This window comes from Macrobrachium nipponense, chromosome 13 (genome assembly GCF_015104395.2).
Source record: "Macrobrachium nipponense isolate FS-2020 chromosome 13, ASM1510439v2, whole genome shotgun sequence".
Taxonomy (NCBI): domain Eukaryota; kingdom Metazoa; phylum Arthropoda; class Malacostraca; order Decapoda; family Palaemonidae; genus Macrobrachium; species Macrobrachium nipponense.
Window position 1 is genome coordinate 35086802 of NC_087206.1, and position 19029 is coordinate 35105830.

The 19029-nt window shown below is 39.9% G+C and overlaps 1 protein-coding gene across 1 annotated transcript in view; it reads right to left on the minus strand.

Annotated features, from left to right (window-relative positions):
* The window catches only part of LOC135225737 (AMP deaminase 2-like), a 140413-nt gene that overhangs the window by 65943 nt on the left and 55441 nt on the right, over positions 1-19029 (minus strand). The window contains 2 exon segments of the mRNA XM_064265130.1: positions 863-916; positions 11248-11378. Of these exon segments, the coding sequence (XP_064121200.1) occupies positions 863-916; positions 11248-11378 (185 nt within the window).

Here is a 19029-nt window from a genome sequence, read left to right on the forward strand (position 1 = left end):
TGGCCCCCATGCATCCGCCCAATCGCCTCATTTTCACATCTGACATGGCCATTCAAATCTGCCCCAACTATCACCCTCTCATGCTCTTCCAGTTCTTGCATTATTCCATCCATGTCTCTCCAGAAATTTCCCTTCTTTTAAGTTTACTGTAACTTAAGTTTTCAAAAGAATAAACAAAACAATGATTAACAAAACCAAGAGTGATAATCCCATCACAAAGATAAAAATAGAATAGAAGAACACATAAGCATATATTATTTTGGTTAAGACTATTTTCTCAAAGGAAAGTACTAGTATATAAAAAATGAAAAATGAAAGAAATGTTTTACTAAAAGAACCGAAAAAGAGATATCTTAATAAATATTATGCTGCTAAAAATGTTTACATAAGTCCTAGATTTAAATTACAAAGTTAAATATGAAGTAAGAAACCCTTAGTCCTCCTATAATGCAGTTAGAAAAAGTTTTAATTTTAACATTTTCAGCACCTTTAAACAACAAAAATAAATGCTCTCCACTAGCAGGTGACAATGATACTATGGCAACTTCCTGGGAAATGTGCATTATAAGACAAGGTCACTGTTCATACCAATGATAGTACCTAAGAGTGTAATGGTATAAAACTGTCAGAACTACCCTATATTTCCAAGGAGTTTTTTAGACCAGGGGAAGATCTACTAATTCAAATATTTTCTTGATTTGTAAGGCTATACAAAAGTGAGGCACAAAGAAAATGTGTTTATATTTACAATATCAATATAAGTATGCAGTTTTTTCTCCACCTCACTACTGTAAGCCTATGGAAAATGGCACACCTATTATCCTATGGGACAAAAGTCACACAAGGACATGCAGGCACATACCCCCGGTGGCAATGGAAGAACAAGTTTCCATGCTGCCCAGCAGGTCTTGTAAAACTGCAAAATCATTATTATGTCAGATATTCAATTATCCTTTCCATGAATTTAATGTGCACCAAGAAATCCCTACACTTACCAATGTCTGTTAGTAATGAAAATACATTAGGGGACTAGTATTTAAGACTGTCTACTTAAGTACTATTTGAAGATGCACCTAATGTAACAACTTAATATTTCATTATGAATAAATATGAGTAGCACTTAAGATATCATATCACTAACATACTTTAAACATTTAATAGTGAAACTGCCTTTATTCTTCTGTCAGTACATACTACCAAAAGAGTTAAACTCTCCAAAGCACTGAAGGCTAAACATTCACATATGAAAAATAAACACTTAACCAACTCAAAAACAGTTTAACATTGATATGACACTGTCACTGAATCAAGATATGTCTTAGGATTATAATGGATATTTACTATAATGAAAACATAACACTCAAAAGTAACAAGCACTAAACGCTGGCATAACAAACATCCTCAGCTTTACAGTACTTTACTTAAAATACATTGTACTACAAACTTTTGCAAATGGAGGTACTTTCTTTATAAGCAGACAAAGTTTTTCATGTAGTGTAAACTTCCTATGCTAAACCTGTCCTAACACAGAACTGCTAACAAATATAAAAATGTATATCACTAGTAAGAGAAAAATGTTTACAAATACATGCTAACAGCCTTAGTAATATATTCATTACAACCAATGACATGCACAAAGCCTTTCAACATCCAAGCAATACCAAAGAGAGTCACTCTGGACTTGGAGGGAAATATTGGCACAGTAGAATACACTACAAAAGTCAGTTTCTCATTTTGAAAAAGTTTGAGAAGAGGAATCAACATCAATATGTTATTCTACAAAATACACTCAAGTTGAAACCACAATTGAGATACATATTCTCTTTCTGAGAAAAAAAGAATAAAATTTATGTTAAGATTACATGATTATGAAAGAGTGAATGTTTATTTACTTTATCAGTTTCATATAAAAAGCTTGGACGGTAGAGAATGAAATACCCAATATAGCTTCTAAAGTGACAATCCTAAGATCAATGAAATTTTAAAATCTCTATTGGTGTGGATATGCATCATTTCCATCACACTTTAGTGTACCTCAAAATGTGACCAAGTTTTAGCAGTCATGCTCTTAATGCATAGCTAACCATGTACTAACAGCAATAGCTCTTAACATTCTGGCAAGTAAATTGGTACCATTTGTTGGTAACTGGGAACTCTAGATGTGAACACTACAGTCTAAGACTAAATTTACAGTTCACACCTCAAGCTAACAGTCCCTCCTTCCTTAATCAACTCTCAAAACATTATCTCATTATATTAACCAAACTGTAATAATGTCAGTTTACTAACATGTTAGTATATAACATTTCTGTGGATACATTACTCTCACACCTGTGCAATGGAAACATGGACATGAACAAAAGAAATGGAGGAAATACTGAAAAGTTGTGACCACAGAATGTTAAGATTCATGGCTACAGTATGATGGAAAGATTTTGTTACAGTTGAGGGAGTGGAGATATGAGGTATCCAGCAGCTGGAAAATAGACTGAACTCTCAAAGACTAAGATAGTGTGGGTATGTGATGAGAGGACATGTAGCTATTTCTCACCTTGTGCAAAATAACTGGTGTACATTGCACATCATTGTTAATGTCATACATACATTAAATATATCGTGTTGCCTACCTTAGTACACAAATGTACTTCCGGATAGCTTTCTAATGTTAAGTATGTGGTTAGAGTCCTTTTCTTGAAAGGGAAAGCATTACCTAAGCAATACTTCTGTAATAACCCATAACCTTTCCCCCAAGACACATTTCCAAGACCATCAAATCAGCTATGTGGTATATTAATTTCTGAAAGATGAGTGCTTCACTAGCAAAGCCCCCAAGCTACAAGGTGGCACTGGTTTATCAGCCAAAAGACAGGTTGTCAATAGCAGTGCATTTGTCCTGACCTTAATGCCAATGGATTTAATGGTACAATCAGCCATGCATCAGAGCCATTACCGCTAAAACAGTAGTAATTGTGTTTCTTAGAGCTAGGTGTTGTAATGAATGTGTAGACTGAAGTCCTACTTTCTGATCAAGCAAATGTCACACCTATATGGCCAAGAGTTTAATAAGGAATCCAAACAGTATACTTCTAAGTTCCCAGCACACAAATTTTTCAACACAAATACTAATCACTAAGTAATAGGCTCAAACAATTGAAAAACTTGCATTCCTCATTCATTCAGCAAAACTACAGACAAATTTAATGTGACTAATTTCCAGTGTAAACAAGTCAAGGCTATTTATATAGTAAAATGGCTTATATTTTAATCATTTTCTCATGTAAAATTCACATAAACCAACTTTTAAATTTAATAGCACAACTAGTGAAGTGTGCTCAATATGATGTGTGAATTTTAATTTGATCCTACACGAATACAAACCATTGATCTTTACACAGGAATTACCTTTAATGCAAGCTGGAGCAGGATATTCTATACAACAAGATTGTTCGGTAGCTGTAGTACCAGTGGGAGAGACAAGGAATAACCTCACTACCTCCCTTCACCAAACCGCGTAACCATTTGCCTTATAGCCTTCGTCGAGAGCAGACACAATATTGCCTACCTCTGCTCGAATGATTCCTGGCTGTTTTACTGTCATTTCATTCTGGTTTCTTCCTTCCTTTTTAATGTGACTGAAGATTTGTGTTAATAGTATCTGTTCTTATTCTTGGATTTGTGATATATCTGTTCTTCATCTTGAATAATATGCAAACCCAAGAATCATCAAAGCCTAAACCTTGCTTCTGCCCATCTGCCCAGGTGGGGGAGAGTGCTGTTGCAATTACTTTCTCTCACCCCAACGTAGACCTGAACACCGTTTGCACCAAATGCCACAAATGTGTGTGTTCTATGACTAATACTTGTCCCGAGTGTTGTGACTAATCACCGGAGCAGTGGATGAGGTTCACTGGCAAGAGGAAATTCAAGAAGGCTGTTTGTCCATCTTAGGAGGAGTATTCGCCAGGCGGCTCCTTGCCTCTTCCCATGCATTCCATTCGGCTGCTTCTTCATCTGGGGGAGAAATCACTCCTCCACATTTCCTTGGTGCTTCAACAGGCATGGAGGAGCAGGAGCCTGTTTCAATCTCTTGAGGGCTTCCCTCATGGCATGTCTTTTTCTATGGAAGAAGCACAAACCAGAACAGGGAACCCACATCTCAGGTATTCCTTTTCTGGACATCCGAGGTAAGGTACAGTCATACCCCTACATACGAAAGTCCCTACGTACGAAAAATCCAGGTTACGAAGGCAAAGACGAAGATTTTTTTGCTTCTGTGTACAAAAATAATTCAGGTTGTGAAAGGGTGTATGTACTGTAAAGTCCGAGATTCGCCCAGGCCACCAAGAACAATTTAAAACTTCTGCGCCATCAACTCGGTAGACTCGCCACCATCCTCCTGCTCTCCCATTGGTTTCTGATGCTAGTCACTGCCGTAAGATCCTGCTCTCCTATTGGTCAGCATCTGTCACATCATGCATCTACATAAAGGCGTTCCTCAATTATTTAGTTTTGGCAGCGTTATTGTACACACCTGGAATTCGTTCGTTCACATAGATTTCGTTTGTTAACGTAAATTCGTGTTAGTGATTTCGCTTTTGTTGTACTGTAAGTTACTTTACCGTGTTATGTGTGAATTTAATTACTTACGTTATTAGCCATGGGTCCCAAGAATGTTGCTGAAGTTCACGGAAAGAAGAGGATGCTTTCTATGGAGACGAAGATGGAGGTAATCAAGAGTATTTGTTAATGTATTTCGTAAAGTTTGGTGTTAATGTTTTCAGCCATTTTTAATGTGTTTTGTAAAGTTAAGTGTTCGTGTTTTCTGCCGTTTGTCCTCCTCCTCTGTTGCCACTTTCAGACGTCGCCTCACTTGAAAGGTAAGGTTCCACATTTTAATACATATGTACATGCATGTACATACAATATTACTTGTACCCTGTACACTAATACACTTTATTTACAGGTACAGTCACTGTACTGAATGGTCCAAATTGTTGTATTTCATTGTTTATTGGTCAATTTAGATTTATTAAAAAATTTACTGTGGTGTTTTTGTAGGGCTTGGAACGAATTAGGCAATTTACGTGTAAAACGTAGTTCTAGATACAAAAAAATCAGGTTACGAAGGCCACTTCAGAACGGATTAATTTCGTAACCTGAGGCACTACTGTATATAACTCTACCTTGCCCCAAAACATGAGACCTGCATCTTGGGTGTCTCAGGACACCCGAGGCACAGAATGTGCCTAACCCATCTCAGACCGGGGATCCATGCATCGGGAGGACACCTGAGGTGCAGAAGCAGTGCACCCTGGGATCAGCCCCAATGCAGCTGACACCCATGGTGCTGATACCAGACATCCCCAATTTCTCCCACCCACAAGTCTCCAATCCAGGACGTGGCGTGGCTTCCGCAAGACATGCCTAGGATGTTAGGAGGAATAGATCCCGAGTCTGTGATGCCGAACTTAGGGTTCACACACCAGATAGACCAATAGAGGCCTCAGCCTCGAAGAAAAGTCTGGCCTGTCGTTGGGACAGACCATGCTTTCACCAAACGGGGCACAACCATTCTCCCAGGGCTGTACTAGTTCACAATTTACTCTCCCTGGGGTAGCTCCTGCACAGTTTTGTGATGGCATGCATTCTCTTCCAGTGACAATCCCAGTTCACCTTTGCGGGATGGGAGTTCTCCCAGACCCATACATTGATCGTCATCATGGGGTTGACAACCGTTCACGGCCTTCCTCTCCTGCTGAGCTTCAGTCTCTAGCAGGTCAACAAAGGGTGCTAGACCCCTCTCACCTGTTCCTTCAACCTCCTGGGACTATAGCGAGAGCTGTGGAACAAAAAGATCGGGTTGGCGATATGGATTTAGCCTCCCATCGCAGCTCTTTGTGCACCTCTGGCTTGGGCTTAGGACTGGAATGAACTCATGCATAGGTGATAGGGCACATGGGGGTTCTAATAACTCAGGAGGACAACAACCTGGAAGGACCAGAAGGTCCTTTCCCCAAGGATGTGGATACCCCTGGGCTGTAGAGCTGCTATATTGAGACTTAAACTTGGGGGTGAAACCTTGGCTGACGATGAAGTTGTTCCTTTGGGTCTCGAAGACCCTGGTCAGGCCTCACAGGGAATCATTACCATCAGTAGATCTGCCATGGTCGAAGCTTGCAGAATCAGTGCTGGGTCTAGTGAATTCTCTTGTCTCTGGAAGGGAGAACTCACTTCGAGCCAGCCACTCATTTAAACTGTTTCATCCACCACTCCCTAGTCAGAAGAAATTTTACAAATCCTCAGAAAGGTCAATCCTGACTGCACAGACTGACCCGGACTTAGTTCGTCTTTGTCCAGGTCTGACATCAGAGCAACTCTAAGCAGAAAACATTTCCCTCTCAAAACAGGAGTCAGCGACCTTGGAAACGACTGCCATGGCAGCATTTCAAGCAGTTTCTTGGATTGACCATTGGCCTACAACAATAACTCAATAACTAAGGTTATCACTTCCTCTTCGTCACTTCCCAAGGAAATGGCTAACCTTAACAGACTTGATATTTAAGAGGCAAGACGCAGCTGCAGGGTTCTGAAGTTCCCAAGTCCCAAATTGGTCTTAACCTTAAGGAACAGACCTTTTCTGGGCTCCACTTCTCTCTTTGACAGAGAGCAAGTGGATGCTGCAGTGGATTATCGAAGGGTGGATGATAACGACTGCCCCATCCACCGTGCAGTGACAAAGACCTCAGGGTCTTCGTGCACCAAAGCAGCCCGACCCAGGGTCAAGCTGGCCCTTCCTCTGCAGGCCCTAAGAAAGCACAAAATCCCAAGGCCCCTTGCAAGAATACCCAGTCTTCTTCAGCCCCCATTAGGAAGGATGCAAAACAAAAACCTTTTCATTTCTCTCCCCACCTAGGAAGAGGCAGTAGGTGGAAGAAGAAGGGAGGAAGACACTAGAGGTGGTATTCCCTACCACATCCTGCCACTGGTGGGAGGTGCCTCTCGAGCCATTGGGCAATGGCAGCAACACAAAGCAGAGTCCTGGGTAGTGAATGTCCTTCGTGTGAGTTATTTACTTCCCTTCGAGTCTCCCCTACCCTCACCAATCTTCCAGTCTGTCTACAAACGTTTCTGGCTTGTCAAAGGACTTTGCCCTACAGAACAAGGTGAAGATGATGCTGAAGAAGGGTGCAATGGAAGCCGTGACAAACCAGTCTCTGTGCATTAACAGCAGGATATTTCTTATGGAGAAAGCATCAGGGAGGAATGGAGACCAGTCATAGACCTGTCAACCTTCAATCAATTTGTTGAGCAGACTTAATTCAAATGGAAACAACTCTTGTCAGTGCTGGTGGCCATCAGGGAGTCCGACTTCATGCTTATGGTCAATCTGCAAGATGAATATGCCAGATACCCATCCATCAGTCCTCTCGCAGGTACTTCTGCTTTATCCTTAATGGGATGGTGTGTCAATTCAAGGGCACTTTGCTTTGGGCTATAAACTGCTCCACAGGTGTTCACGAGAGTGTCCACCTTTGTTTCAACTTTGGCTCATTCACACAGGATACATCCTCTGAAGTATCTCAATGATTGGCTACTCCTGGCAAACTCTCATTTGAAGTTGCTCCAGGGCAGTGATCGTCTCGATTTTTGTCACAGCTTAGGCATTGCGATAAATCTCTAAGAGTCAGACCTCGTACCCAAGCAGAGGATAAAGTACCTAGGCATGCTGATAGATACGGCAGCAGTGAGTCTCTTTCCCTCAGACTACCATATCAGTAAGTTCTAGGAGACAGTGCAGTTATTCCAGTCCCAACAGTAACAACCAGCTCGAATGTGGCAAGTTGTTCTCGGTTACCTGTCATCTTTGGAGAAGCTGGTCCCCTCGTGGGCGACTTCCCCTTCACTCCCTCCAGTGAGAATGAAAGAGTTCTGGGCTCAAGCGAGGGATCAGCCATCCCTTCGCATTCCTCTCTTGAGAAAAGTGAAACAGGCCCTGGCAGGAGTCCAGCTTCACACTCCCAAGTTGCTTCTGTTTTTGGACACCTCAAGGGAGGGTTGGGGCACACACCTGGAGGAGTTGCTAATCTCAGATGTGTGGAATCAGAACAACAAGCAATTGTATATCAACATCCTAGAGCTCAAGGCAGCCTTCCTGGCTCTCCAGGAGTTCCAGGATCGAGTAATAGGACACTCCGTGGTACTCATCAGTGAATACCATGGTAGTGGCATACGTCACCAAGCAAGGGAGATAGTATCTCTCCAGCTTCACCAGTTGACACTGAAAGTACATGAGTGGGCAATAGCACACTCAGTGGAGTTGTCAGCCAGATATATCCCAGGCAAAAAGAATGTAGTGGCAGACAAAGTCAGCTGTCAGGGTCAAGTGATAGGGACTGAACGGTCCCTACACCAAGGAATTGTGGAAAGATTGTTCAGTCTTTGGAAAAGACCATTAATAGATCTCTTTGCAACACATCACAACAGGAAGTTGCCGGTATTTTGCTCTGTCATCCCGGATCCATAGGCTGTGGTGGAGGATGCCTTTCAACAACTGTGGAACAATCTCGACACTCATGCTTTTCCTCCATTCTGTCGTATTCATCAAGTGATCAAAAGGGTAATGGTCACCACGAATATCAGAACGACCCTGGTGACTCCCAAGTGGCCGCATGCCTAGTGGTACCGGGGACTGCTGGCTCTGCTATCCGAGGCACCGAGAGAAATCCCCATGGCACAACCTCCTCTGCCAACCCCACATAGAGAGGTTCCACCAGCCCATAGAGTCCCTATCCCTTCACAGTTGAAGGCTGTCCAGAGTCTCCTACAAGTGAGAGGCTTTTCTCGCCAAACAGCATCGGAGATGTCTGGATATCTTCAGAAACCTTCTATGGATGTCTATCAAGGGAAATGGGCCATCTTTTGTGGCTGGTGTCATGAAAGGGGTTTCTCTTCAGTCGGAGCTACTGTTCAGAAGGTAGCGGACTTACTAGTCTTCCTACTCTGACAGAAGCATCTCTCTCATAGACCTCTCTTCATGGGAGATCACCACGCTGATGAGAAGCTTTGTGAAGTCTCACCCTCCCAGGGAACTCAGGCCCCCTGAGTGGGATGTGATTCTTGTCCTTCAAAGCCTGACTCGTGTAACTTATGAGCTTCTACGAGTCATCAGACCCTCAAGACTGAATATCTGCTTGTCCTGGCATCGACGAAGAGAGTAGGCAAACTTCATGGTCTTTCATATAACGTTAAACACTCAAGGGGATAAAGGATCTGTTTTGTTCCAATTTATCACGGAATTTGTGGAAAGACAGAATTCATCCATCCCTAACTCCTGATTCAAGTCCTTTTCGATCCCATCCCTAGAGGACTTTGTAAGTAACATTCCAGAAAAGATGCTACTTGGTCCCCTTAGGGTGCTGCAGTGCTACCTTACAAGGACTTTTTGTTAGTACTGGCAAGACCACGAAAAAGGTGTCCAGAACACAATGCGGGCAGTCCCCGATTATCGGTAATCCGGTTTTATGGCACTCATCTAGCGCCATAAAATCGGAGATTTATGGTGCCATAATAGGCCAAGTTTCAGTTATAAGAGGCCATAAGGCATCTTATGGTGCCACAACATACCAAACAGAGGCACCATAATGGTGCTTAGCGCCATTGCGCCATAAATCGCCAAGTTTCGGTTAATGGCGGTCTTCGCTTATCAGCAACCCCTTGGGAACAGAAGCCCCACCGATAACTGGGGACTGCCTGTAGTATCTTTCTGCCTTCATGAGACTGTCAAACAGGCATACTCAACATCAAACGAGGGCGACTCTTACATTCCAGCCTAGAGCTCACAAAGTTAGAGGCATTGCACTCTCCCTCACATTCAAGAAGAAACAGTCGGTATATCAGGTGCTGAGAGCAGGAGTGTGGTTGCGTCAGACAACGTTCACCTCCTTTTACCTGAGGGACATTGCTCATAGATCCTTAGACACCTCTTCCTTGGGTCCTGTGGTGGCTGCTCAACAAGTGTAGCTCATCCAGTTTTCTAGCAGGAACAGGTAGCATCTGGGCCAAGATGTATGGTAGTAGAAGTGAAAGTGTGTGTGACTGGCCTCCCTCTTTTCGCCTTCTCGTACCTTCCTCTCACAGCAGGCAGAAGATAGGTTTCCAGACTGTCATATGCTGGATGGACACAGATGCAGAAGAGTGATCAGCCTTTCTATTTTTTTTATTGTTAAGATCTAACAGAGCAAACCCTTCCCTCTCTCTAGCAAGGGTAGAGAGGGATGGACAATAAACTAACCTGTCACTTATCTTAGCTTTATTATCTCTAACACAATGTTCTTCCAAGCCTTTTTTGGAGTAATGCTGTTTTCACAGCCATTACATACTTTGAAAGACCCAGAAGTCTGTCAGTCGAGCACATTTTTGTTCCCCTGATCAGAGGCATGGCACAGATTCCTCTGCTTGACACTGCACAACCAGGAAAAAGTCCTAGATAAGGTGAACCTCCAGCCGGTTAGGAAGTCTACTCAGATCCTCCCACCAATTATTAAGTCTTCTTATGTGAAGACAGATGGTTTGTATTTGTATAGGAACAAATTACAAATCTTAAAAGTAATTTGTATTTTTCTTAACATACAAACCATAGGTCTTGACATAAACTGCCCACCTTTAGCCACCCCTCATTCTGTTACTTGGGATGTAAGGCAAGTGGTTAAACAACTCAGCAAAGAGAGGTGGTGAGGGTGAGGGTACTCCAGGCCTCTCACACTGGTAGTGCAGCTACCAAACAACCTTGTTGTGTAGAATAGCCTGCCCGAGTTTGAGCTGAAGTAAATTCTTATTTAAAGACCTCAGGTTTGTATGTTCGGAAAAATACAAATTGCTTTAAAAATGAGTAATTTTATAACTACAAAAACAAAAACAGCCACTTAAAAATAAGTCACCTCAGGTAAAATTATGCTCAATTATGCTTTCAAGTTACCATCAGTAAAGACTGTATTAAATACTGACTCACTCAAAATATTTTATGTAAAGACATATGTGCTACCATACACCTAAAGTTCTGTAATGTTTTGTAGAAATACATATATCAAAATAATTAATTTGAAAAATTTTCTGCTTGCAAAAATAATCAGCAAATATTTTCAAAAAATTTTCTGAACAATATTCAAACATTTGACAAAGATACTGTATCTGAAAGCAAGGGCTTAAAGGATTTCTAAAATGCTCACTGAAAAAACTGATCATACATACCTTCGAGACTTTTCCGATCACTGCAGGCACCAATATATTTACGACACTGACTCATTGGATCTTCTATTCCAGCTTCTCTTAAAAATCTGGCTGTCACAGATGGAAAAGACTGTAATCCCCAAGCCATATATCTGAAAAGGCACAGGGGAGTTTACAGAAGTGTTTTCAAGAATTTTACCCAGATAAGTAATTAACTCGATTCTCATTTGTCACAAAGAAAAAGGGTTTGATATTTTTTACCAGCTTTTGCGTGGAGAATTTGACAAGAAATAGAAAATAAAGCATTAAAATCTAATTATGCAACCAGAAAAACTGAAATCAAGATTAAAATCCACCAGACATCAAGGTAATATCAACTTTCCATTGTACATTTGTTTCATCACAACTCCCATAACTCCTATGTTCATATCTGAGGTCTCTCAATGTCCCCTGACACTGCCCTTTTAGTCTAACAGTAGTAATAAGGCAAATGCGTCACTTGGATATAGTAACTAATTAATGATCAGCCTCTGTGTTTGTGTCTATTGCACTTTTAACAGCTTTACATAATTAACTAGACTACTTCCTCACACAAAGTACTACCTACTTCAATCTTTTCAATTTCATTATTCTACTCAATTCTAATTCCTGCATTTTCTCTATCATTCTCATGTTTATCAGTGATTTACCACCAATTTTTCAATATTTTTATTTTCCACCTCTTTCTCAAGTTTGGTGATAGTTCTTAAGGTTCAGTGCTTAAAGGTAACTGTGCAGTGAGTTCATATCTAATTAAAACAATGCTTGAGCATTTGCATAATTTTCAGTTATGTTGTACACATCATTGTGTATTTTTCATTTTTTATATTCATCTCTATCTTGTTTTTCTGGGTTTCCTTCCTTGTATGTGTTTCTATTTTTATCTAGACAATGTATCTGTTTTTACAGTTTTATATAAGAATGTTCCGATTTCTTGCCATTTTAATGCTATTAAAGCTGGTATCACACTAGTCTTTTTTTGCTCGCGGTTTTGGCCAGCATCCAGCCGATGCTCGCAAGCAAAAGTGTTGTGTCGTCACAATAGGAACTCGTGGTTTCGAGGAGCCGTAGGAAAATGTAAACAAAACTGATCAGCTGATATCATGATGCCGGCCAGAAATTGTCGGACTGTGGCAAAATGTGCTGCAGTGGTGTATTTCTCTGAAACTTACATGAATGCAAGAGTAACAAAAAACGTTTGCGGGTTCGAGAGTGGCCCAGAAGAAGAGAAGCCAAAGGTCTGAGAGTACGTCCTATCAGCAGTAGCCATCTTGTTTGTTGACACTACGCTGTGGCTCGCGGCTTGCAGCTCGTGGTGGCTGCTTCCCGTTCTGTCGGAAAGCTAAAATCTCGAGCTAACAGCTCGCGGTTTTCGATTTTCGGCAGCAACGGCTCGCTGCACAAGAAAAAAAGGCCTAGTGCAAGGCCAGCTTAAGCTCTATGACAAGGTTATATTGAATCTTTTTTTCACTTTTTAGCCTTTATATGAATCTTTAACTAATTACCTTAAAATATCATGACATTATTTTTGCACTTTAAGCATAGAAATGCAACCTTATACTGTACTAGTGTAGTCTTGTATGCTAACAATTTTCTTCTTTGTATTATATTCTAGTGCATCTTCTGTGTGTTCACTGTCCATCTTGCAACCTTTTAAGATCCCTCAGCTAAAGTGCCCTTGGTTTCCAAGTTAAAGCTTTGCCATGTATTTTTGTCGTCTAGACAAGTCCCACCAGCTTTGCCTGCCAGGCAAGGATAGGTGTGCTCTCTTGACCTCCCCTATGAAAAGTGCTGTGAACTGTTATCCTACAAGGTCACACTTGAGTCATACTAGCCAAACTGTTTCACAAATCCTGCAGCTGATGTTTTTGCCTCTGCACTGGAATCTCTAATTTCAAGACTGACAGCAGTTTTTTCTTTCTACTTCGCAGTAATAGAGTAGCACCAGCTGGTTGTTTTTGAATGGGCAGAGCAAGTACGTACTACTGAGTAGGCAGATTAGGAATTGAGACAGGCCAGTCACTCAGTAGCCAGGTCAATCCACTTCCTTCCGTACTTTCAGCATTGCCTGCTACCTGGCCTTACAGCTCTTCACCTGCAGTACCCACTGACTGACCTATAATCTTCATAAACAGTTCCCTCCAAGAATTTTGATACAGCTACCTTTACCCATTCGTTCCTATTGTATAAGAATGTTATGGTAACACTGCAGGTCTTTGTTTACCTTTTCCCACATGAATGCATCTTCATATTACAACAACAGTCATGATTGGCTGGAGTAACTTATATCCTGTTTCTTCATTTGCATTTTCTTTATTGATGTAAATCACTACATATATGTAATGGGCTCATTATAATGTGGATATACTTACAAAGAAATGAGCTACAAAAATATAAAGGAGTAAGTTATTTTACATAGCTCTAAATTAACAGGCTAAGTAAACATGGTACTCAGTCTTTAGAAATACATCGCCAACTTCCACCCACACAGGTTTGGATGAAGTTTGCCCAAGTCATTAACTCTTTATGAATTACTTTGTCTTAATTCTATGTGGCTTGAACTTGCAGAACACCAGAATATTCTGTTACAATGATTATTTTCAGTGTTCATAGCAAGCTTGCAGGAGGTTTGTTACACAGTGAATTCAAATGATATGGATAATTCCATATGATAATGATAAATCATATAATATAGGATACCACGGCTCGAATATAATAGTTATGGCATATGCATATGTATATTTTACATAAATAAGCACACTCATGCTTACCTCCTAATTCATGAATAAAATCAAAAGGCAATGATTAACTTGTGAAATTGCTTGGTGAACTTCTTGCTACATTTACTATTTTACAGCCTGAAGGTACCTACAAGATAATGTATATGTCGAGCCACATGTCATATGGAAAACTCAAACAGAACTGCCTCCAAAACAATCCTGCAATTATAACACTGACTTCAGTGACACGCAATTTTGAATGTGCACTGATATTGTCATAACTTATGCCTAGTGATGGCACATAAATGTGAGAGGTCTGTGTTATATCTGACGTAATGACTTATTAACGTTATACCTATTTGCCACTAATTCTTAAGAAAGCCAATAGAAATCAGTTTTGATAAACTACCGTATATAGTTATTTTATATAATAATATGACTATGTGATAAGTTTTATTGTCATCGATTCTTCTTTGCTGGCTACATATATCTTTTTTTTTTGTCAGCAGGACTCTGTAGGCAGTGACTCCTTGAATTGCCTAATAACAGTGTTATTTTGGTGGGCTCCACTGGATAAATAATGGGTAATAAATTAATTTGCCTAATAAGCATTATTTTGGACATTTGCATCCTTTTCCCAACATAAAAAGAGTAATTTATGCACAAAATACAAATAATTTGCTCGCAAAATTTATTTTGGTCTACCTGAAACATGCTATCTTTACACCAGGGGGTATGGGGACTCATGTAGTTCAAGCTTATACAATTGAGGGTTACCTGGCAACTTGACTGCAGGGTGAGGGTCAAATAATTGTCTATGATGACATCTCCAAACAAGAGATTAGGAGTAATATATCTCGTACTATTGAATAATGTTTAACTCAAAGACGACTCGTAGCAAAATTGACTGAAACAGGTTCTGTAGTCACTCAAATTAGTTCAAAATCCATAGAAATTTACATAAGAGGTTGTCTATTTTGAAGTGTAATTCTAATAAAACTCTAAATCAATTTTTCATATTTAATCAAAGATGCCATAAATAAAAATCCAATTTGAACCTCTTAGTTTAAAAAATAAAAAATATTACAAGTCTAACGGATGATGAAAGATACAGTACACTGTTTGACAATAGACTAGAAAGCAACAAGAAAGCATTGCAGAAAATTTTATTTTGTTATTTAAACTCGGGTTATTGACGAGTCTGTAACCTTTTGATTAAAGTTCTTCTCACTTCACGAACAATTATTTCAATGTAGAGACAGAGGAAGCTCTACTGACAGGCATACTGGCAATGTGTGATCCGCATTTGTTATTTCTGCAATCATAGCTATACCAATCCATTTATATGCTCTCTCTAGGAAATTAACTGATACGTAATTACAAAAACCAAAACATAACCAACCTACAAACAGATAGAATTCAAACATATAAAATACCCTACAGGACAGTCACAAAGACATTCATAAGAAAACATTACTACGCTAATTCATTAAGCTATCTACCCGAAAAAGAATTTCCATCATGGGAAATTAATTCTGCTGACCCCTTGACTCAGGTCTACCAAGCACATCATGGGAATGAAAATACTTAAGCCACCAAGCAGCTATCACGATATATTGGCCTTCTCTAAATTACAGTCTAAAGAAAAAATCTGTGACAGCGACTCCTCGAGTTGCCTAAAAATATTGGTAGGAAACATTCAATATATATTGGAAAACGAACTTTTTTTCATTATAAGCTTTTATCTTGGCATACCGTAAGTTAATATATTTTTCTTTACATCAAAATGAAAAAAAAGTCATGAGTAGGAAGAAATTTTTTTTTCCATTCAATTTTCAAAATACGTCTCTATTGTCAATTCCATGAAGGAAATTACTAGCCAAGATGAGCCATCATGAAAATTAAATTACATAAAAGAAGAATCTGCAATGACAGCAAGTCTTGATCATTACAGAATGTCAGTCTTACAAATAGGTTCCCACAGTGTAGAGAATATTTTTTCCTTCTTTTTGACTTCAAGGTCAATAGCAGTTACTGGAAACTTACCATAGGTTTTAAGTCATATGTTCAGTGAAATAAAACCCCAAGATATTATTTTTTCTTTAAATATCACCAAAGAATGGCAGGAACACTCTAGGGACTGCCTAGACTAGAAATCTACAGAGTTCGAGGACACCCTACCCCATAGTCATTCTATTGATAAAAAGCAAACAACTTCAAATTTCCTGAGTTGGGTCAGGAGAATAATTATATATTTAGTAATTGATTATGCTTCTTTCAGTCTCTAGACACTACCCTGAATCCTTCAGGCATTGATCACCACGCTGAGGCATTCAGGAGCTCAGTGCTCCTGTCTATATTTTATTTTGACTCGAGCATATAGGAGTGACAGAATTTAAATAAATTCTCTCCTCCTACCTCCAAAAAAATCTTGGAGCCTCATATTAACAAGATACATACAATGAGTTAAGTGATTAAGAGAAGCTGAATGTCCACATGGTTCATGTATTGCATCACTTCTATATTTCTTTTGTATGTTAGACACAAACAGTGTCTGGGGATATTCCATGACCAAGAATGTGGGTATACAGGAGTAAGGGGTTACCAAGGAAAACTAATTTTGTCTTGATAAAAATTTGAATTGTGAAGGTATTGCTTTTACAATATACAATGAGCAAAAAAAGGCAATAAAGCAGAACATAAGAGGAATCTAAAATTATGAAAATGGTAGTTATGATGCGTCATAACATTAAAAAAATATTTACTACTGCAACAAGGACATTTAGGAAATCTGTTATGTACTTGCCAACCTCACTTCTAATATTTCATCAGATAACTTGTCACTATACTATTTGGTTAAAGCATCAACTGTGAAATTATGTAGTTGCTATACATTCAACTTTGAAGTTTGAAACTTTTTAATTTGACTACTCAGCTGCCTTAAAAAATTTGATTTTACTCTTTCCACTAAAATCAAATATATTTGCTGCCTAAAGTTTTAAAAGCAGAACATATGAGGAATCTAAAATTATGAGAATGGTAGTCATGATGTGTCATGACATTTAAAAAATATTTACTACTGCAACAAGGACACTTAGGAAAACATGTCATGTATCATGTACTTGCCAACCTCACTTCTTGATGTTTCATCGGATAACCTATCATTATATTTGGATAAAGCATCAACTGTGAAATTATGTGTTTGCTGTACATTTAACTTTGAAGTCTGAAACATTTATATATGACTACTCAGCTGCCTTAACAAAAATGATATTGTCATGATACAATAAAGTTTTATACATACTTACCTGATATATACTTAGCTATAGACTCCGTCGTCCCCGACAGAAATTCAAATTTCGCGGCACACGCTACCGGTAGGTCAGGTGATCTACCGCCCTGCCCTGGGTGGCAGGACTAAGAACCATTCCCGTTTTCTAATCAGATTTCTTCTCTTCCACCTGTCTCCTGCGGGGAGGCTGGGTGTGCCATTAATCGTATATATCTGTCAGGTAAGTTTTTATACATTCAACTTCCCTGCCAGATATATACTTAGCTGATTAGCACCCATTGGTGGTGGGTAAGAGACAGCTAACTACTGAAATAGACAGGTAAACAACATATGTTGTAGGTATTAATAAACCTTGGTTCCTACCTGATTAGGCGGAAGACTTCGTGGCTACTGCCCAGGAGTCTGCTTCGCCTCAAGAGCCTCAGCGAGATATTGATCTATGGCTAAGAGTTCTTGTGGGTCTGCCAATGGGGTCTTATCCAGTTACTCGGCAGAGCCTAAAGGCCTTTGTCATTGGGTGCTATTCCACTAACATGACAATACACCTTGTTCAAGGACCACAACACCGATCCCGATCACCTGATCCTAACATCCATGTTAGTTCTAAGATTGCAAGGAGTTATCCCCAAACTCCTTACAAACAACCAAAAACTCGAAACATAAATACACATTCATTTATAACAAAACACAAAAAAAAATTTGTACCCCCCTACTAGCCATACATACCCCTGGTCCCCTACCAGCAATGACACCAGCCGCCCGTGCGACATCAGTACGCTTGCTAATAGGAAACCAAGCACATATCTGACAAGAGGGTTTATGTACATTTAAGATAAAATATTTTAAGGATCAGTCTTTGCTCCAAGTCCCAGAACTGTATCTGCTGATACAAATGGACTGAGAGAGAAGCATTTCTCATAGGTCACTTTCACATCCTTCAGGTAATGAAACGCAAACACTGAATTGCATCTCCAATATGTAGTCTCAATGATATTCCTGAGAGACATATTCTTTTGAAACGCCAGGGACGTTGCTACTGCCCTTACCTCATGAGTCTTAACCTTTAGAAGACCGAAGGATTCATCCGGGCAGTTCTTGTGAGCATCAGTAATCATGCTTCTCACAAAGGCGGCCAAGGCGTTTTAAGACATGAGTCTTTTGGGGTTCTTCACAGCACACCAAAGACCTTGCTGACAGCCTCCCATCTGTTTCTTTTTCTCTAAATAAAATTTAAGAGCTCTAACCGGACAGAGAGACCTCTCTATCTCTCTGCCTACGAGGTTAGATAGGCCTTTTACCTCAAAGCTTCTGGGCCAAGGTTTTGATGGGTTTTCGTTTTTCGCCAGAAACAGTGTCTGGAACGAACAGATAGCCGCATCTCCTTTAAACCCCACTTTGGAGTCCAGAGCGTGCAATTCGCTAGTCCTCTTGGCCGTCGCGAGAGACAACAGGAATAAACATTTCCTAGTGACGTCACGGAAGGAAGCCAGATGTAAAGGCTCGAATTTGTCTGAGGCAAGGAATTTCAGGACCACGTCCAAGATTCCAGCTAGGTGTTCTCGGAGAAGCTGATTTCGAAGTCTCAAAGGACCGAATCAAATCGTGGAGATCCTTGTTCTCTGCAATCTCTAGCCCTCGATTCCTGAATACTGAAGACAGCATACTTCTGTATCCTTTGATTGTAGACACAGAAAGGTGCAATTCCTCTCTAAGAAAAAGGAGGAAATCGGCAATGTTAACTATAGAGGTACT